The sequence below is a fragment of the Chamaea fasciata genome, unplaced genomic scaffold (genome assembly GCF_029207755.1).
Source record: "Chamaea fasciata isolate MVZ Bird 193981 ecotype frontalis unplaced genomic scaffold, bChaFas1.0.hap1 SCAF_41, whole genome shotgun sequence".
NCBI lineage: Eukaryota > Metazoa > Chordata > Aves > Passeriformes > Sylviidae > Chamaea > Chamaea fasciata.
This window is the reverse complement of record NW_027094126.1, coordinates 482,178-501,153: the sequence shown is the minus strand read 5'-3', so window position 1 is coordinate 501,153 and position 18,976 is coordinate 482,178. Positions and strand designations below refer to the sequence as shown.

The window sequence follows — 18,976 nt, the reverse complement described above, 5'->3', positions numbered from 1 at the left end:
TGGTGCCAGGTCTGTGTTTATTTGTGGTTTCTCTTCACACACCAAGCGGTGGCGGGTGTGGGCACAGCCGGGGAAACCCGGGGGGAAACCCCCGGGGGCGTGGCGGGGGGTCCCCGGGTCGGGTGGAGCCGAGTGGGTTTCGCCAAACCCAGGGAGAGGGTGCAGGGTGACAGGGATGAGAGTCCACACAGGAACAGCCCTGGCATGGATAGGAGTGACCCTGGCCCGGCACCCCAGGGGGGTCGAGGGCTGCCCCCATCATCCCACATGGCTTTGGAGTGCAGGGCACGGCATGGGGGGGCTGCGGGCTCCCCCCCACCCAGGGAAGGGCAGCGGGGACTGCCCCAGGGCTGGGGGTTATTGCTGGATGCTGCTGGTGAGTGGGGACATACCCCGGGTGTCCCCACCAGCCCGGGGGGCACAGTGTTGCAGGAGAGGAGAGCGGGGGGCTTGGGAGGACTGAATCCCCCCCTCCCACTGCCTCAGGGGCCCTGTGGGAGGACCAGGGCTTGCAGGATGTCCGAGAGGGAGATGATCCCTTTAACCACATCGCTCTCATCCACCACCACCAGCCGGTGGACCTGGGGAGGGAGGACACAGGGAGGGGCTGAGGGGGTGTAGGGACCCCAGCCGCCCCTCATGACCCCCGGCACCCCGGGACAGTTACCTCGGCCTCAACCAGGCGGTTGATGATGGTTTCCAGCGTCTCATGCTTGTAACACTTGAGGACGCCCTCGAAGTAGTGGGAGCGGTGCTGCAGCGCCCGCGTCACCGTCACATCCAGGTTGTTGTAGGTCTTCTCAGCTGCCAGGTTCTGGGGCAGGGACAAGCATTGGGGACACAGCTGGGATTAGGAGACCCCCACCAGCCCACAGCATCCGCCCAGCCCAGGATTCTATCCCACCAGTACTCACAATAACGTCGAATTTGGAGTAGATGTCCACCACCCGCCCTGGGGAGGGAAGGGAGTAGCTCAGCCAAGCCCCCGGCGCTCCAGAGGGGACAGAGCCCCCAAGGAAGGGACAGAGCCCCCAAGGAGGTGACGTGGGGACGGCCAAAGTGAGGACAAGGACATCCTTACCCGAGTCATCCACCACAGGCAGGGCAGAGACGCGGTGCTGCACAAAGATGCCCAGGGCCACGTAGATGGGGGTGCTGGTGCCAACCACGGCGATGTTGCTGTAGGTGCCGATCTGCAGCTCCTCCAACGTCCGCGACATGAACTCGGGCTTGGGGACCTCTGCAATCTGTGGGGGACAGTGAGGGGGCAGTGCTGAGCCCAGGCCTGGGGGTCCTGGGGGTGAAAGCACAGAGAGCTGGGGTGCAGAGGTGGGGAGGGTCCACGCAGTGTCCCGGGGGTCCTCTGGCACTGCAGCGTGTGGTGAGGTACCAGAGCTGTGCCCACCCAGAGCTGGTGGTACCTGGTGTGCAGGTATCTGGCACAGCCCGGGATGGGGGTCCTGGGGCAACCTCTGGCACAGCCTGGGTTGAGAGTCTCAGGGTGGCCCCTGGTACAGCCCAGGGTGAAAGTCCTGGTGCCAGGCATAGCCCGGGCTGGAGGTACCAGTATGGCCCCTGGCACAGCCCAGGGAGAGGGTCCCCCACCATCATCAAGGGGCTGAGACTTACAAAGAGCTTGAGGAACTTGAGGATGCGTTTGTGGGTGAGGATGTAGAGCGTGTTCCCCGAGTCGGGGTCGATGACGGGCAGGCGATGGATCTTGTTCCGGATCAGGGAGGAGACGGCGTCGAACAGGCTGCGGGGGGGAAAGGATGGGGGATTTGGGGTGTTCCTGGCAGTGCCATCACCAGCTGTGCCCCTCTCCCTGCCCCCCGGCGTACCTGGCATTGGGGGAAATGCAGACCAGTGGCTTGAAGGAGTCTTGCAGATAAACCTCTGTGGGGAGAGGGGGGTGTGAGGGGATGGGTGGCTGGGGCACAGCACTGGGGGGCTCCAGCTGGGACGCAGCCAGCAGTGACTCCTCTCACCTCTCCACGTCTCTATTTTATGTTCCTCCAGCTCATAGATCTGCACCTGTGAGGAGGAGGAGAAACCTAGATCACCCACCCAGGGTCGGGTGGGGCAGGCAGAGCCCGACCTGCGCCTCTGGTAGACCCCGGCTCTCACCATGGGTGATTTGTAGTAGCGGTGCAGGATGTTGATGAAGTCGGTGATGGTCAGCATTCCTGGGGGGCAAGCAGGGTGAGGAGGGTCCTGCCAGCCCCCCTCATCCCCCAGAGACCCCCAGCTCTTTCACTCACCTACAAAACTCTGCTTTTTGCTGTCCCAGAGCGGGGCTGCCCGGACACCGTTGGTGACCAGCGCGAAGAATGCCTTCTTCACCTGCAGGCACGGGGGTCAGGGAGCCCCAAAAGTGCCTCCCCGGCCCCAAAAGTGTGCCCCCCCGGCCCTGGCACACCTGCAGGGATGTGTCGAAGACGACCAGTTTGGAGCTGGTGGGGATCAGGTCGTAGCAGCGATGGGATTTCATGAAGGCGGTGTAGGCACCCCGGTGGGTGTCCCCTGGGGTGGCAGCGTCAGGGGGCACCCCAAAACCTGGAGTACCCCAAAACCCGGGACGTCCCCAATCCCAGACACCCCAAATCCTGTGGCACCCCCAATCCCGGGACACCCCAAAACCCTCTGACGCCCCAAATCCCAGGACACACCAATACCCGGGATACCCCAAATCCCGGGACACTGCAAACCCTCAAATGCCCCAAGTCCCGTTTCACTCCCAGTTTCCGGGACACCCGGCTCAAAGCTCCACAACACCCCGAACTCTGGGATATCTTTAATCACGGGGCATCCCAAATCCTTCGATACCCAGCTCAGGGCTCCGGGATACCCCAGACTCGGGGACACAAACCCCTCATTAGGGGGGACACCCAAACCAACGCGTCACCTCCTGTGCCGGGACCCCCCCCGCATGCCGGGACCTCCCAGGGCTCCCTCGGAATCACCTTCCAGCTCCGCCGGGCTCTCGGCGGCCGGGCCCGGGCCGGGGCCGGGGTCAGGGTCGGGGCCGGGATCCTGGGGACGGACAGGAGTCGGGTCAGACGCGGTCCCCGGTCCCCGACCCCCCGTGTCCCGTCCCAGCCCCGCTGTCCCTCCCACAACCTCCATGGGGCCCGCTCCGTCCCGAGGAGCCGCTGCCCCACTTCCGCCCTCCTCTGGCCCCGCGTTCGTCCGGTTCTTGTCCCGCTTCCTCGCCGCTTCCGGCTTCACTTCCGCCCGGTTCTTGTCCCGGTCCCTGCCCCGCTTCCGCCCGGTTCTTGCCCCTGTTCCTGCCCCGCTTCCGCCCGGTTCTTGTCCCGGTCCCTGCCCCGCTTCCGCCCGGTTCTTGCCCCGGTCCCTGCCCCGCTTCCGCCCGGTTCTTGTCCCGGTCCCTGCCCCGCTTCCGCCCGGTTCTTGCCCCGGTCCCTGCCCCGCTTCCGCCCGGTTCTTGCCCCGGTCCCTGCCCCGCTTCCGCCCGGTTCTTGCCCCGGTCCCTGCCCCGCTTCCGCCCGGTTCTTGCCCCGGTTCCTGCCCCGCTTCCGCCCGGTTCTCGGAACCACTCGGGCCCCGTTCCCGGTCCCGGTTCCGCCAGCACCGCCCCCGTGCCTCACGGCCGCCGGGAACCCGCCGGGTGACGGGGGAAAAGGTTTTTGGGGAGAGGGCGCGGGGGGGAGATGTCACCCGTGTGGGGGTCCCCGGGGGTTTAGGGACATGACGGGACAGACCTCGGGATGGCCCCGGGGACGGGGACCCCGGGAAACGAGGAGGGGGGGCTGTGACACACACACCGGGGTAACCCAGGGAAGGGTCACTGATTTTGGGGGGTGACACAGCCTGGCGTGGGACAGAGACCTTCCCTGGAGATAGCGGGCTGGGGAGGGGACACGTGGGGGACACCAAGCAGCAGACCAGGACCGAAGTGTCCTCAATTGAACGCGTTGTCACGGTTTGTCCCCTGCCCCCCTCCAGACCCTCCCCGAGCTCCCCCAGGAGGGATCAGGCGGCCTCGGCTTCTCACGCGCTTTATTTAAAATAACATCCAGTGGTTCCGGTATTGGTAAAAACGGGATTTCTACACGCCCCGGCCTATGTACAGCTCTGAAAGTTAAATTTCTCGTATATTTTCTGTTAAAACTTTCTCATCCCCCCCATTCGCGCTTTTCCTCTTTTTTTTTTTAATTTTCTTTTTTTAAACCTTTTTACCTTAAACCTTTTTTTTTGTTGTTGCTGTTTTAAATTTTTTTGTTGGTTTTTTTTTTTTTGTTGGTTTTTTTTTTGTTGGTTTTTTTTTTTTTTTTTTTTTTTTTTGCAGCTTTGACGAGTTTGCGGAAGCAGCTTTTCAAGATCGGCCCCGGCCCCCACTGCACCGGGGCGGGGAGGGGGCACCACCCCCGTCAGACCCCCCCCCCCCCTCCTCCTCCAGGAGCTAGGGGGGTCCTTCCCTCCGTCCCCCCCGCGCCGTGTTTGTGCGTTAAGAGATCCCGGCGCCCCCCGGGGTCCTCCCCCGGAGTGGGGAGGGGGCGGGCGGGGACCCCGGGGGGGCCGCAGCCAGCGCGGGGGGGGGAGGGGGGGGGGGCCCGGGGGTGTTAATGCCCACTCGCTGCTTCCCTCTCCGAGGCCGCCCCTGCCTGGCAGGAGGTTCCAGAGAGATCCCCCTCCCCACCCCCACCTCGGAGACTGGGTTTAAAACCCCCCCCACACACTTTTTGCCCCTGCACCCCAAATCTCAGCCCAGCAGAGCACAAAGAGCCCCCCTCCCCCCCCCCCCCAGCCCCGTCTAGTATATACAATATAAGGTATAAATAGATAAATAACCTTCCCCCTCCAGTGCAGCCCCAGCTGTGAGGGCCAAGGGTGAGTGGGGGGGGGGGGCTCCACCCAGCCCCTCCAGCCGTGGGGGCCACGTGTGAGGAGGAGGGGTCCCCACCCAGCCCCTCCAGCCCCCCACCAGAGCTGGGGGAGTGGGTTTGACCTCCCCCCGCCCCCATCCCCACCTCACACCTTGGCACCTCACACGGCTGGGACCTCCTGAGGGGGGGGACGACAAGGAGGGGGTGTCCCCGTGTCCCCCCTTCAAGGCGTCCTGAGGAAGGGCCACATCTGAGGAGGGGGACACGGGGAAGCTGCATCCTCTGGAGCCCAAGGGAAAGGGAAAGACCCCCGCCTTGGGGGGGTGGGGGGGGAGGCAGGTTGGGATGGAGGGGGGCTCACATTTAAAAACAACAAATAAAAAGAAACAAATCTAACACTTAAAATGAGGTAGGTTTGGGTGCAGAAGCTCCTTGTGTCTGTCGGGGTCTTGGCTGCATCCCGCCGCCGCTCCGGGGTCTCGTCCACACGCACAAACAAAAAGAGATCAAAGGAACAGAGCGAGCTCTGGCCGCCACGCCGGGCGGGGCAGAGCCCGGATTGTCGAGCTCAAGGAGTCTGTGTTACCTTGGTAATTAGCGAGCAAATATTATTAGTTTCTAAAAAAAAAAAAACAAAAACAAAAACAAAAGAAACAAAAAAGGAAAAAAAAAAAAAGAAACAAAAAAGAAACCAATAAAATAAAATAATCGTTATATCCAGACCGGCTCCGCACAATCGCTCCGGCCACGCTGGGCCCGGCGCTGCTCCCCCGTGGCTCCCCCACGAGGGAGGCAGGCAGGGGGTGGGGAAGGGGGCGTTTCTGAGCCCCCCCCCACTCCTTTTTTTTTTTTTTTCCTCGCAGGACGAAGCAAAGAAAACCCTGAGTTGCCAGTTCATCTGTCCGTCCGTCCCGCTCGGGCAGGGCCGGCAGCGCTGCAGCCGCTGCTCTCCCTCAGTGCCCGGCCGCCCCTGGCACCTCCTGCAGCCCTGGGGGGCTCGGCGAGGTCTCTGAGGTGGGGGTGGCAGCCCCCAGCCTCTTTTTTCCCAGTTAGTTCATCCACTTCCTGCAATTCCAAGCTCCACAGTGGCAGGGGATCTTGTGCTGATCGTCCTCGAAGTCGAACTGGTAGTCGTAGGTGAGCTGGGAGGGAGCGGGGAGTCACCAAAAGCACGGAGCCCAGCCCTGCCACCTCTACCCCCCCTTCCCTGGGTCCACCAGGACCCCCTCAGTACCCCCTTGGTCCCTCACTGACCTCCTCCCCCTTGGGGATGCGCCGGCTGGAGATGATGATGATCTTGTCCTCCTTGTCGAAGGTCACGACTTCGGCCACACAGTTCGGGGCACACGAGTGGTTGATGTACCTGTGGGATGAGGGGGGTCAGCACCGTCCCGGGGGGAAGGACAGATGGACGTCATGGCTCCCTCTGGGGGCGTCCCACCACCCCAAAGCCCCCCCGTGCTCACCTGGCCGGGCCCCCCGTCAGCGTGGCGTCAATGACGTGCTCGTTGTTGATGCGGAACATGTAAATGCCGCGGTTCTGCCACGGAGGAGAAGAGGGGGTTGAGGGGTGCCCTGATGTTTCCATATTCCACCTGAGTTGACGTTCACCACCCCACATCCCACTGGAGACCCTCAAATTCCATACAAGTCCCTCCACAACCCACCTGAGTCGCTCCATGTTCCATCAGAGCTCCCAACATCCCACCTATGATCCTCCATGTCCCACCAGAACCCTTGATATCCCTCTCAAGTCCCTCCACAACCCACCTGAGTCGCTCCACGTTCCACCAGAGCCCCCAACACGTCACCCAAGTCCCTCCACATCTTGTCCAAGTCCCCACACAAGCACCCAGCACCCCAGCAGAGCTGCACCTGCTCCTCGTAGATCTTCTCCCGCCGGTTGGCCACCTCGTTGCGGATGATGGTGCCGATGTACTCGATGACCATCGTGTGCTTCTCGATGTCCTTGGCCGCGTAGAGCCCCAGCCCCTGGATGCGGGACCGCGCCAGGTACACGTTGTTCTTCCACTCCGTCTTCAGGCGCCGGTACTGGGAGGACTTGGAGTGCACAAACTGCTTGCTGTAGGGCGTGTTGGTCTCGCCCGTGAACGTGCTCTGGTAGGCCTTGGACATGCTTGTGCTGTTCAGGGTGTGGGGCCTTTCAGGGGAGGGGGATGAGAGGGGTTAGAGCTGAGGGATGCCCAGGGATCCCAGCTCTCCTGGTGGATCCCAGCTCTCCCAGTGAATTCCAGCCCCGCTTACCGCTTATAGTGGGTGAGGATCTTGGGCTCAGAGCGGGCGCAGCCGGTGGGATTGATCATCAGCGGCAGCTCCATCAGAGGATGGCGCCCGTAGCGGAACAGATAGTTCTGGCAGCTCTCAACACCCGGGAGCTGCAGAGGGGGACACAGAAGGACCGGGGGTCAAGACGCAGCAGCAGAAGAGCCACCGGGCCCTTCCCCAGCAGGGTGGACCCCCAGTATGGAAGAGAGACCTCCATGCCCACCCCGGGACCTACCGACTCAGCGATGCGCAGCACCGCGTGCACCGTGAGGCCGAAGAGCTCCTCGCCCTTCAGGTACTCGGGGAAGAGTCGCAGCATGTCGGCCTCCTTCCTCATCATCGCCACCGGCTCAATGATCCGGTTCCAGACAGCTGCCAAGGGAAGGGAGAACCACAGAATTAATTAGGCTGGAAAAGACCTCCAAGATCATCAAGTCCAAGTGACCATCACCGCCTCGTCACCAGAGCAGAGCACTGAGTGCCACGGGTTGAAGATGGTGATCCAGTGGGGACCTCAAGCCGCCTTCCACCATCCCACCCCCTGGCGCGCCCTGGTTTGGCTCAGCCACTGGGACAAAGGTTGGATGCTGGCATCTCCCAACTCCTTACCTTGTGGCGAGGAGTCGGAGAAGACAAGATCCTCCAGGCCCTGCTCGATGACCTGCACGACGAACTCCGGGCGCCCGTTGTTCTCGCAGATGGTGCAGCGGTAGCAGCAGCGGCGGTTGTTGGTCCGCAGGCTCCAGTAGATGCGCGTGGCCTCGTAGCCCACGGGGTAGAGGGCCGTGACGCTGTGGAAATCGGCCATCTGGTGTGGCAGCAGCTGCCCGATGGCGTGGAAGACCAACCCGCCCACGCGGAACATGTGGAGCCGCTCCCCGCGCTGGATGATGCTGGCGATCTGCTTCACCTCGTCCCGCTCGATGTAGACGCGGCGGAACACGGTGAAGCTGCTGAGCTCCTGCTCGCAGGGCCCCTTCAGCTTGTGCAGGGGACACAGCATGGTCTTGTCCTTGAAGAACATGCACTTGGCGCGGATGGCGCAGGCGAAGTGGTACACGCTGGGGCAGCGGATGCGGTTGCAGCTGTTGGTGGCGCCGGTTTTCTGGCACAGGGAGCACTTGGTGAGGAGCCCGCGGTGCAGGGCCACCTCCACGTTGATCAGGGCCCCTCCCTGAGTCTCATACACCTCCGTGGACCACAGGGCGCAGTTCAGGTGGACCCAGAGATCAAGGTCAAGGTTGAGCAGGCGGGCCGGCCCATCCGTGGCCCCATCACCCTCCTCGTGACAGAAGCAGCACTTGCGCAGGTCCTGCGGCACCTTTTCGGGGCGCAGCGTGGTGCCCAGCTTGTCGATGAACTCGGCGATCTCTTTGTCGCCATCACGCTTGGCCCCTCCTTTCTGGATGGTGACGAGGAAGCGCAGCCGTTTCCAGCGCACCCCCTTCCACTTCTTCAGCCGTGGCCTCGCCTCATCCCCGTCCTCCGGCGGCCGCGAGCGTGGCTTGAAACGGGGTGGAGACTGGGCAGCTGTGGCCCCTTCCTCCTGGGGGGCTGGCGAGGGGGCCGGTGGCAGCGGTGACAATGGGGCTGGGGCTGCCTCGTGGGACGCCTCAGGGTCGGGGACCCTGGTGGGCTCAGCGGGGCTGGATGGGGAAGGGACAGAGGGGGACAGCGGGGGCGAGGGCTCCTGGGGCAGGACAGAGAGCTGCCGCACGTCCAGGTTGGAGACGTTGTTGACGTAGCAGTGGTGAAGGGTCTTCTCAGGAGCAGGGCTCTCCTGTGGTGTGGGGAGGGGGACACGGGTCAGAGCGTTGCAGGGATGGAGACCCCCAACCTCCCTGTGCATCGCAGGGAGGGGTCCTTGGCCCTACAAGGACCCATCAGCATCCCACATGCCCCCAACCCCACAAGGACCTCCTGGACTCCTTCCTGAGAGACCCAGCACCAGCCCATGGGGACATCCAGCTCCCCAGAAAACTCCCCGCAATCAAGGGGTGACCTACAGGGACCACCACGCACCTCTACCAAAGAGCCCCTGTACCCCTGCACAGCCCAGCCCCATGGGCACCCCAGTAGCCCCCTCCCAATCTCCCAGCCCCACAGGGACCCCAGCACACCACTGACCTGTCTGAGCAGTGTCAGCAGGTCCAGCTCGCCCTTGAGGCTGTACCCTGGCAGCACCGCATCAAACTGCTTTAGCCACTCAGAGCTGCTGTCCGGCACCTTCCCAGCCAGCGCCTTCTCCTTCCCTCCGAGCATTCCTGGGAGAGGGATGGACAGCCTGTCACGGGGGACCCAGCCTGGGGACACAGGGGGGCCATGGGGACAAGGTGAACACTCACCAGCCATATCAGTCTCCACCTTCTTGGCCTCGACCACAGCTGCTCGCACAGGGCCGTCAGGGAACAGCACCTCGTAGGAGCTGGGGATCTTCATGCTCAGCAGCTCGGCCATGGCCACCATCACCCCGTTGAGGTTCTAGGTGAGAGAAAGGCAGGATGGCCACAGGTGCCACTGCGTTGGGTCACTGCTAGGACCCCAGGGGTCTTGAATTCCCCCATCCCCTCACTCACCTTGGCAGCTGCTGCAGACACTGTCAACATGACAGAGACCTCGCTGCTCTTGCCCTTCTCCCATGGGGTTCCGGGGCCTGCTGCCCCCACCTTCCCTGGCGGAGCCCCAAAGGGCTCTGCGACCTCATAGGGTTTTGTGTCGGGGAACACTGGTGTGGGGAGAGGGGGGTCAGAGCCATGGGGAGCAGGGTGTTAGAGCCAGGATCGGAACTGTGCAGACACCAGCCGCCCACCAATGGCCACCCACGAGCCCACTCAGCTGCCCCAGATCCCTGCAGGGAATCCACCACCCTGCCAATCCCTTTCCTGCACATCCCACACTTCCCAAGGACCCTTCTTGTGGCTCCCTTAAACCCCTCCTAGACCAGGAGCCCCGTCCTGCCCCATCCATATCCCTTCCTACCTGACACATGCTCCAGCCTCCCTCCCTGTGCTGCACATCCCCCAGACTCCCTCCTGCCCAGTCCATATGGACCACAGACCACCCCTGCCCTGATCCACACACCCCTCCAGTCCATCCCACCTGGGATACTGGCCCGGGGGATGATGGGGATGATGGGGGACAGCACACGCTCCTCCAGCTCTGGCTTGGCCTCGCTGAGAAGTGGGAAGCGGAGCAGCTCCTCGCCCAGGACACTCTCGGGGGATGAAGCAGGGACGATGCTGTCAGGGGAGTCGCTCTCGTCGTCACTCTCCATCCTGTGAGGACAGAGGTGTCAGGGGCCACAGGGCCTGGTTGTCACCCATGGAGGGGCTGGCGTCACTTGTGGGGGGTCACCACAAAGGGGGTCTCACCTGACGTCCTCAGTCTGGTTGTGTGGAGGGGTGGGCAGTGCTGCCAGCAGGTCCAGGCTCTTCACCTCCACAGCTGGTGCATCTCCAGAGAAGCGATGGGTGTCATGGGGGGAAGTGACAGATGGCAGCAGGGATTCTGTGCCACCCCTGTGCCAGCCAGGCTCACCTTTCTGGCCATGGGGCTCGCGGGCTGGGTCGGCATCCTTGGGCTGCTCCCCCAGCTCTTCAGGGGCCGTGACACCATTCACCATCTTCTGCTGCACGGAGGGAGGGGGTGTGGGGGGCAGCGAGGAGGGTGGCGTGGGTGGGTTGCTGAGGTTGTTCTGGGGGGAGACGGTGGGGTGAGAACAGCAGGATGGTCCAGGACCCCCGCATAAGGGGGACACCAGGGAACAACGCCCCTCTCACCTTGGTGAGGAGCTGGGAGTAGTAGTCAGGGACACTGTCGAGCACAGCACTGCCGAAGGCGCCCCGCAGCTGGCTCTTCCCGTTGATAGGGCTGCTGCCGAAGGGCGCGAAAAGGCTGAAGTTGGCCATGATGGTTGGCTCCGTCAGCGGCAGCAGTGACAGCTCCTGGGGACAGAGCGGTGAGGGGGGGACAGGGACAAAGGAAGCCCCTTGCCCCACCCTGGCCCACGGCCATACCTGCTTCAGCTGCTTCATGAGGGCCTCACCAGGACGCAGCCCCTCATCCTTCCGCAGCTTCTTGCGGGACGCTGGGATCCGCTCGTTGCCTTTCTGCACCCGCTTAGGCTTGGTGGGTGCTGGCTTCCTGGCGATGGAGGGGTCCTGAGGGGGGAGAGAAGGAGGCATGAGCTGTGCCACTGCAGCCCCTCACCCATCACACCCTCAGCCCAGCCTATCCTGCTCACCTCCCGGCCCAGCAGCAGTGTCTGCGGCCGTGGCTCCGTCCCAGCGCTCCGGTTCTCCATGTGCCCATTGAGCTCGCCTGGGCTCTGCGCTGAGAGCTGCACGTTCTTGGCCCGTAGAAGCTTCTGCAGCAGCAGGTGCCCAGCCTCAGAGCGCCCACCTGGGGCCAGCAGGCTGTTGGCTTGGCTGTCCCCAGGGTCCCCATTGGCCTCTGGTTTTGCCGTCTCGTCTCCATCCACTTCACACTGTGCCACTGCTGCTGCCGCCTCTTCCTTCGGCTCCTGCTTCACCAACACCTGGGGGACTTCGCCTGCCGCAGGGGCTCCCTCTGGCGCAGCCCCATTGACGTGGGTCTCACCAGGGTCAGCTGGGTCCACCCCAGGCACCTCGGGGTCCCAGGGGCCGTGTGCTGGGTCAGGGAGGGCACCGCTCGGTGTGGGAGTCAGCCCCAGCTCCGTGGGTGCCGCAGGGCTGGGGGCCAAGGCCGGGATCCCCGGTGACGTCTTCTTTGGCTCTTGGGGGCTCTGCTCGGGGCTGGCCAGGTGCTGGGGGGCACAGCCCAGGGGCGAGGGGGCTGGTGGCGTGGGGAGGCGGATGAGGCTGGGCTGGGGGCCACGGGCAGCCAGAGCTGCCTGAACCAGCTCAGCCAGGGGCTGCTGGGGGGGCTGCCCTGGCAGCACCCGCCCCGGCTCGGTGGCAGAGCTGGTCTGTGCCTCTGCTGGGGCACCTGGCCGGGGCTGGAAAAGGGACCCCATGGGACGAGGGGGTGGGCGGGCAGCAGGCAGGCTGTAGTCCGGGGCCTGCCCGGGGAAGGGGCCAGGGGTCCGTAGTGCCTGGTTCTGCTGCAGCAGGCTCTGCTGGTGCCGCTGCACCAGGAGGGCCTGGAGCTGCTGCTGCTGCTGCGGTGTCAGATGCCGCAGCTGCGGGTTCTTGGCCAGGACACCCTGGAGCTGTGCCCGGATCTGGCCCATCACCGGCCCTGGCACCTGCCCCAGGAGACCCGGGGGGAGAGTGGCCGCACCCGACGCCGGCCCTACTTTGTGCTGAACGGGGCTCTGGAGCCGTGGGGGCTGTGGCTGCCCTGGCAGGGCCCCTGCCACCCCCTTGCCTGCCTGCTCTGGGGGCCTCGGTGCCGGCACCATGGCCTGTGCTGGGCCTGTCCCACAGCCCAGCGGTTGCTCTGCCACGCCGGCCGTGTCCCCATGCTGCTGGGACAGCTCGGGGTGGACAGCCCCAGTGCTCTGCAGCGGTGGGGCGAGTAGGGCACCTGGCTGCCCAGGGGCTGCCCGCAAGACAGCCGGCTGTGAGGAGGTCAAGAGGAGCTGCTGACCCTGCCCCAGCTCAGCCTGGTGTTTGGGGGCTGGGGGCTCCGGGCCCCCCAGCCCCGGGGGGTTGAGGGCTCCCTGCTGCTCCCCGTGCAGCTGCCCCCCGCTCTCGCCGCCCTCGGTGTGCAGGGCGCTGCCGTCCATCCCCGCGGGCTGGTCCTTGGCAGCCAGGACGGCTGGGGCCGGCTGCATTCCCTGACTCAGGTGCAGCACAGAGGGGGCCTGGCTCCCCGCTCCGTGCTGCGGAAAGTGCTGGATCGAGGGCTGCCCCTGGCCCAGCCCCAGGAGACCTGGCTGGGCAGCCGCTGAGTTCTGCTGCTGCTGCTGCTGCTGCTGCTGCTGCTGCTGCGGGGCCAACAGTGCCCGAGACTGTCCCAGCTGCTGGGATAGCACGAGCCGGTGGCTCAGCATCCCCGGAGACTGCGGTGTCAGCTGGGGCGAGCCCAGCACCCGCTGCTGGTGGGGGGCCAGGACGACCTGGCGCTGGGGTGGGGGGTGGCCCAGCACAGGCTGGTGCTGCAGCCCTGGAGCGTGGCCCAGCACACCTGGCTGCTGCTGGGGTGACAGCTGCTGCACTAGGAGGCTCTGCTGGCTGCCCAGCAGCCCTGGTTGCTTCGGCACCATGGGCTGAGCCCCTGCGCCGGGCTGTGGGGCTGTGGGCTGCTGCTGCTGCTGCTGCCCCAGCAGGCCAGGCTGCCCTGGCACAGCTGTTGGCTGCACTGGGGCCTGGCCCAGCACACCTGGCTGCTGCATGGACGCCTGGCCCATCATGCCTGGCTGCTGCAGCGATGTCTGGGCCAGCACACCTGCCTGTTGCATTGAAGCTTGTCCCATCACACCTGGCTGCTGCATGGACGTCTGTGCCATGATGCTCTGTGGCTGCATCGAGCTCTGTCCCATCACACCCGGCTGTTGCATGGACGCCTGTCCCATCACACCCTGTTGCTGCATCGACGTCTGTCCCATCACACCTGGCTGCTGCATGGATGCCTGTGCCATCACACCTGGCTGCTGCAGCGACGCCTGTCCCATCACACCCGGCTGCTGCATGGAGGTTTGACCCATCACGCCCTGTTGCTGCATCGATGCTTGTGCCATGACACCTGATTGCTGCAGTGACGTCTGTCCCATCACACCTGATTGCTGCATGGATGCCTGTCCCATCACACCTGATTGCTGCATGGCTGCCTGTCCCATCACACCCGGCTGCTGCATTGATGTTTGTCCCATCACGCCCTGTTGCTGCATGGCCGCCTGCCCCATCACACCTTGCTGCTGCAGCGACACCTGTCCCATCACACCTGGCTGTTGCATTGACGTCTGTCCCATCACACCTGGCTGCTGCTGCAGTGACACCTGTCCCAGCATGTTCTGCTGCTGCAGTTTCTGTGCCAGCTGCATCCTCTGGAGCTGCCGCTCCTGCATCAGGCGGCTGTCAGCAGCCAGCCCACGCAGCGCAGGGTTCCCGCTGAAGAAGCCGCTGGAGGAGCCGGGTCCCGGGGCATTCCCCATGGGCTGCTGCCCCATGAAGGACAGGCCCTGCTGCACAGCCATGGACACACCGCCCTGGGGCAGGCGCAGCCCCCCAGGCTGCCCTGGCTGCTGCCCGAGGCCCTGCGCTCCCACCAGGGCTCCCCCAGGCTGCTGCACGCCGTGTGCCGAGAGGAGCTGTCCCGGGAGCTTGGACATGAGGCGGGGGCTCTGCGAGGGGCTCAGGGCCATCACGGCCGAGGCCTGGTGCTGGTGCTGCTGCTGCTTGTTGCGGTACTCAGCCATGAGGTTGGTGTGTTCCTTCTGCTGCTTCCGCACCTGATGGGGACGGCGGGGTGTCAGTGCCAGGAATGGCAGGGTTTTAGTGCCAGCGACAGGGGACAACACAGCCTTAGCACCGGGGATGGTGGGGCATCAGCAGCGGGAATGGCACAGCTTTAGTGCCCTGGACAGGGGAGCATTAACATTAGGAATGTTGTGCTAGAAATGGCACAACACCACCACCGGAAACAGCATGGCTTTACTGCCAGTGACAGTGAGGCATCAGCACTAGGAACGGCACAGGATAAATGCTGGGGGACAGTGGGGCATCAGTGCCGTGGACAGCAGGGCATTAGTGCTGGGAATGGCAGAGCATTAGTGCCAGAACAGCATGGCCTTAGCACCAGGAATAGTGGGACATCACTGCCAGGAATGGCAGAATGTTAGTTCCAGGAACAGCAGGGAATTAATACCAGGACTGGCACAGCATTAGTGTTGGGGACAGCAGGGCAGCAGAGCCAGAAATGACCCATTTACTCTGAGGACATCACATTTGCACTGGGAACGGCACCGTGTTAAAGCCAGGAATAGCCAGGCTGGCACTGGGAACAGTGAAGCATTAACACTGGGGATATCACGTTTGCACCACGGACGAGGTGCCCACTCACATGCAAGGTCCTACCTGGTCCAGCTGCTTCTGGATCTTGCTCTGCTGCTCCGTCACCAGCTTCAGCTTCTCGGCGTCAGCCTCGGGGAACTCCCGCCCGGCTTTCTTGGCCGTGCGCTGCTTGGCACACAGCGCCTTGCGGGACTTGCGGTGTGCCCCGATCTGCTCCTCCAGCACCTTCAGCTGCATCTGCAGCAGCTGCTGCGTGTGGAACAGCCACTCCTCGTACTGGCGCTGGTCGGCCTCGTCTGGGTGACAGGGAGAGGGCTCAGATCAGCGGGGATCCCGGGTCAGCAGAGACCCCAGCCCCAGGGGGAGGGTGAACCCTGTCCCACACCACCCTGGCCCTGCCATGCCAGTACTCACTGATGACGCCCTGTGCAAAGGTGGGTGGGTTGGGGCGAGCCTGGGTCGGGTCTGTGCCGCTCCGCTCCTGGCAGAAAGGGGAGCATTCGGGACACGTGCTGTGGATTTCTGTCCTCTCCCCAGAGTCCCCATGCCCTCAGAGAGCCATAAAACCACCAGTTCTGGCCTGGCAGCCCCAAGAGACCCCTGCAGGCTCTCTGGACACCCCACTCACCTGCCCACTTCCTGCCAGCAAGTGGTTCTGCATGTCAGAGACAGCTGGGCCCCCCGAGAGTCGCTGGGCCAGCAGGGACACCTGTTGCCTTTGGGGGACACACACAAAGATGGAGTGTGAGCCAGAGCCAAAGCAACCTGCCTGCCCCACCCTGTACCCCCCAGATGCCCATGTCTCTTACCTGTTCATGCCTGGGGCCACCCCAATGCTGCCCTGAGCCATCACCTTCTTGATGCCCTTCAGTGCCACCATCTTGGCCTTGGCAATGGGGTCCATGATGTCCTCAGCCGCAAACTTGTCCAGGTCTGCTGGGACAGAGACCACAGCATGTTCAGCCCTATGCCCCCAACCCTAAAGGACCCCATGCTCCCCAAAAACAATCGCCTGCAGCCCCTACCTGTGTCTGGGAAGAAGCTGTTGGCCAACTGCTGCTGCATGACGAGCTGGGGGGGCTTCAGGCCCAGGGTGGGGGGCTGCACCCCAGCCATCGGCTTCTGCACCAGCACCTGCTGCTGGCTCTGCTGTGGCTGCCCCAGGGCCACCTGCACCCCGTGAGGGGATGACAGCACGTGGGGCTGCCCAGAGCCCATGCCCATGTGGGGGGCCAGACCCGGGCCCTGCTGGGGTGCGTTGAGCCTGGGGGGCTGCGGTGGCAGCAGCGGTGGCCGGGCCACCAGCCCCAGCTGGAGGGGTGTCTGTGGGGTGCCCAGACGGGGTGGCTGTCCCTCGGGAGGCTGTCCAGATGCTCCTGTGTGCAGCATGGGGTGCCCCGGGGCCGGGAGGTGGGGGGTGCCACGGGGCAGGTGGGCTGACATCTGCTGCTTCTTCTGCAGCTCCTTCTTCTCATGCTCCAGGAGGTCCTCGATGAGCAGCGGCAGCTCGCTGGCCACCAACGAGCTCTCCATCTTGTCCAAGTCATCCGCTGGCGAGTGCCGGGCACTGCCCAGCCCCAAGGCTCCGCTGTCCAGCTCAAACTTCTCCAGCAAGGGGTTGCTCTGGCCACCCAGCTGAGAAGTTGCCAGCCCACGGCCAGGGCCAGTGTAGGTGTCCTTCTCCAGCACAGGGACGCCAGTGTGGCCACTGTTGGAGAACTGAGTCAGGTTGAGACGAGTGGTGCCAGTGTTGGAGCTCAGGAGGGTCTGGCCAGGTTTGACACTCAGCCCCAGGGAGGCAGAGATTTTATCTGTGCCCTGCAGTGCTTCTGACTTGACCGGCACTGGGAGACGCTCAGGGCCAGTGGTGGTGAACTGGCAGGGTGAGGTCTTCAGGCAGCCATCCTCCAGCTTGGGCTTGACATCAGTGGGCAGCGAGCTGCCCTTCACCTCTGTACCCTGTGCCTTGAAAGTCGGGTCAGGGGCCAGCACAGTGCCCGTGGGGCAGGCAGAGAGTCCCAAGCCCATCCCAGACACCAGTCCTTCCTTGGGCACCTCCTGATCCTCCACAGCTGGGGCCACATCTTTGCTGTCCCCAGGGTCAGGGAGCTTCAATGTGGGCGCTGGTGGTTCTGTCTTGAGCTGGGCCTCACGCTCAGCCTTCTCGTTGGCCGACTCAACCAGGCGCAGGTGCTCGTTGAAGATGTCCTTCTTGTCACCCGTGTCCAGCTCAGGGTCAGTGTAGGCCAGCAGGTCGAACTCATCACCATTCAGCAGGTCATCAAGGTGGGGGTCTGCTGTCTCCAGGCTGTCCAAGTTGTCCAAGTCATCATCCCCTTTGGCCACATCTGGATCCAGGCTAAGGTTGGCCAAATCGTCATCATCTTCCAAATCCTTATGGGAGCCGAAATCATCGTCCAAATCAGGCTCCACGGGCACCTCGCAGGGCAGCCGCCCCCCCTCCAGGCCCAGGTGGCTCTTCCCTGGGGCTGGCGCAGGGTCTGGAGCGGGGCCATCCTTGGGACCCTCGGGGCGGAGGGCGGCCCCGGAGGACAGCGGGCGTGGGGTGATGTGCTGCTGCAGCTCCAGGGTGGGGGCCGGCAGCGGCGCTGCCACCTTGGCATGGGGCTGCTGCTGGTGGCTGTTGCCCATCTCGGCTCCCTGCGGGGACGCGGGCGGCAGCGGTGCTGGAACCTTCTGCGATGGCAGCGCCTGCATGGGCATGACAGGAGTGCACAGGGCCTGGGGAGTGCCTTCCTCCCCGGGCAGGAAGAAGCGAGGCCGGGGTGCCTGGGGGGCAAAGGGAGACCCCACAACACCCCCAGGTGCCTTCTGCACGTTGTGTCGCAGCTCGATGAAAGGAGCGCCCAGGGCAGCTGGTGACGGGGGCACGGCCTCAGCAGGGGTGGGCAGGCGGGTGCCCAGGCTGCCCATGGGGGTCCCAGTGGCCGGGGGGGCGAAGCGGGAGGTGACAGGGAGCCTCAGGGCCGCCACGGCCGCTTGTTGCTGCTGCTGCTGCCAGAGGTGCTGCTGCTGCTGCGGGGATGGCGACGGGAAGACCCCACGGGGGTAGAAGGCCTGGGGGGGCCCCACCGCCGCCCTGGAAGACACCATGGTGATGGCGTTGGCACCAGCTCGGTACAGCCCCGACGCACTATGTCCCATCCCCCTCAGACTGCGCCAAGCACCCGAAAACCCACAGCCATCCCCTCCCTGCAGAGTGATCCCCACAAGCTGAGGGTACGTGTGCTCCCGGGGTGATATCTGCTGGCTCCCACCCACGCATGCCGAGCCCATCGCCCTGTCAGGGGGCACCCACCGCCCGCTGATGTCCAGCATGGCTGGCGTGGCCGCCGGCGGGGGCCGGGAGAGCCGCTCGTCCTGTGCGAACGCTGCCTGCACCATGACGGAGCCGGGCAGCTTCCCAGCGCCCGCTGCCGTGGCCAGAGTCCCCAGGAGAGCCTTGTCCTGGAAGAAGGGAAGGAAAAGCAGAGAGTCACCCCTTTATCAGCCGCATCTTCCCCCATGCACGCCATGCCTCTCCATCAGCTGCATCTCCCCCCTGCACACCGTGCCCCAGCTCTCCCACCTGTGTCGGTTGGTATGGGGCCATGCCCCGGCTCAGCTCGAAGCTCTGCCCGCCGGCCTCAGGGGCCCAGCCAGCTGGCGAGGAGGAGGCGGCAGCAGCCGCGCTCTCCTTCTCCTGCCGAAGGCTGTTCCGCTGGATCTGCTGCCGGATGAGCAGCTCCCGAAGCCGCTGGCGCTGAGAAGAATTCAGGGTTAGAGCTCAGAGTGGCAACAGAAGCAAAACCAGCAAAACCAGCAAAACCAGCCACGTATGGAGGGGCCATCGATGCCTCCACAGTCCCAATTTTCCCCTTTCATTCTGTCCCAAACCCGAATGGA

General features: G+C 64.2%; 2 protein-coding genes across 2 annotated transcripts in view; both read right to left on the bottom strand.

The window, feature by feature from the left end:
* PRKAG1 (protein kinase AMP-activated non-catalytic subunit gamma 1) lies at nucleotides 1–3,301 on the bottom strand. The gene is made up of 12 exons (XM_066207499.1): nucleotides 3,121–3,301; nucleotides 2,964–3,033; nucleotides 2,420–2,523; nucleotides 2,262–2,343; nucleotides 2,128–2,186; nucleotides 1,989–2,034; nucleotides 1,842–1,896; nucleotides 1,630–1,756; nucleotides 1,082–1,247; nucleotides 915–952; nucleotides 668–814; nucleotides 1–581 (listed from the first exon to the last, which is right to left on the bottom strand). The coding sequence occupies exons 1-12, from the start codon at nucleotides 3,124–3,126 to the stop codon at nucleotides 483–485; spliced, it is 999 nt and encodes a 332-aa protein (XP_066063596.1). The 5' UTR covers nucleotides 3,127–3,301; the 3' UTR covers nucleotides 1–482.
* A 702-nt stretch (nucleotides 3,302–4,003) lies between these two features.
* The window catches only part of KMT2D (lysine methyltransferase 2D), a 28,285-nt gene continuing 13,312 nt past the window's right edge, over nucleotides 4,004–18,976 (bottom strand). Inside the window, exons 33-55 of the mRNA XM_066207382.1 lie at nucleotides 18,660–18,833; nucleotides 18,390–18,538; nucleotides 16,096–18,170; nucleotides 15,880–16,003; nucleotides 15,699–15,786; nucleotides 15,485–15,551; nucleotides 15,134–15,366; nucleotides 11,377–14,508; nucleotides 11,150–11,293; nucleotides 10,913–11,077; nucleotides 10,671–10,827; nucleotides 10,505–10,586; nucleotides 10,233–10,408; nucleotides 9,710–9,858; nucleotides 9,479–9,614; nucleotides 9,261–9,397; nucleotides 7,743–8,913; nucleotides 7,369–7,505; nucleotides 7,113–7,243; nucleotides 6,723–7,008; nucleotides 6,314–6,387; nucleotides 6,102–6,210; nucleotides 4,004–5,989 (exon numbers count right to left, since the gene is read on the bottom strand). Coding sequence (XP_066063479.1) covers nucleotides 5,897–5,989; nucleotides 6,102–6,210; nucleotides 6,314–6,387; nucleotides 6,723–7,008; nucleotides 7,113–7,243; nucleotides 7,369–7,505; nucleotides 7,743–8,913; nucleotides 9,261–9,397; nucleotides 9,479–9,614; nucleotides 9,710–9,858; nucleotides 10,233–10,408; nucleotides 10,505–10,586; nucleotides 10,671–10,827; nucleotides 10,913–11,077; nucleotides 11,150–11,293; nucleotides 11,377–14,508; nucleotides 15,134–15,366; nucleotides 15,485–15,551; nucleotides 15,699–15,786; nucleotides 15,880–16,003; nucleotides 16,096–18,170; nucleotides 18,390–18,538; nucleotides 18,660–18,833 — 9,189 coding nt within the window. The 3' untranslated portion in view covers nucleotides 4,004–5,896. The remainder of the gene's footprint in view (nucleotides 5,990–6,101; nucleotides 6,211–6,313; nucleotides 6,388–6,722; nucleotides 7,009–7,112; nucleotides 7,244–7,368; nucleotides 7,506–7,742; nucleotides 8,914–9,260; nucleotides 9,398–9,478; nucleotides 9,615–9,709; nucleotides 9,859–10,232; nucleotides 10,409–10,504; nucleotides 10,587–10,670; nucleotides 10,828–10,912; nucleotides 11,078–11,149; nucleotides 11,294–11,376; nucleotides 14,509–15,133; nucleotides 15,367–15,484; nucleotides 15,552–15,698; nucleotides 15,787–15,879; nucleotides 16,004–16,095; nucleotides 18,171–18,389; nucleotides 18,539–18,659; nucleotides 18,834–18,976) is intronic.

What these genes read in the sequence shown, in the direction of transcription:
- PRKAG1 (XM_066207499.1), bottom strand. An exon ending in GCTACTACAAATCACCCATG is followed by an intron (nt 2,035 to 2,127) that starts GTGAGAGCCGGG and finishes TCCTCCTCACAG; the next exon opens with GTGCAGATCTATGAGCTGGA. An exon ending in TAAAATAGAGACGTGGAGAG is followed by an intron (nt 1,897 to 1,988) that starts GTGAGAGGAGTC and finishes CTCTCCCCACAG; the next exon opens with AGGTTTATCTGCAAGACTCC.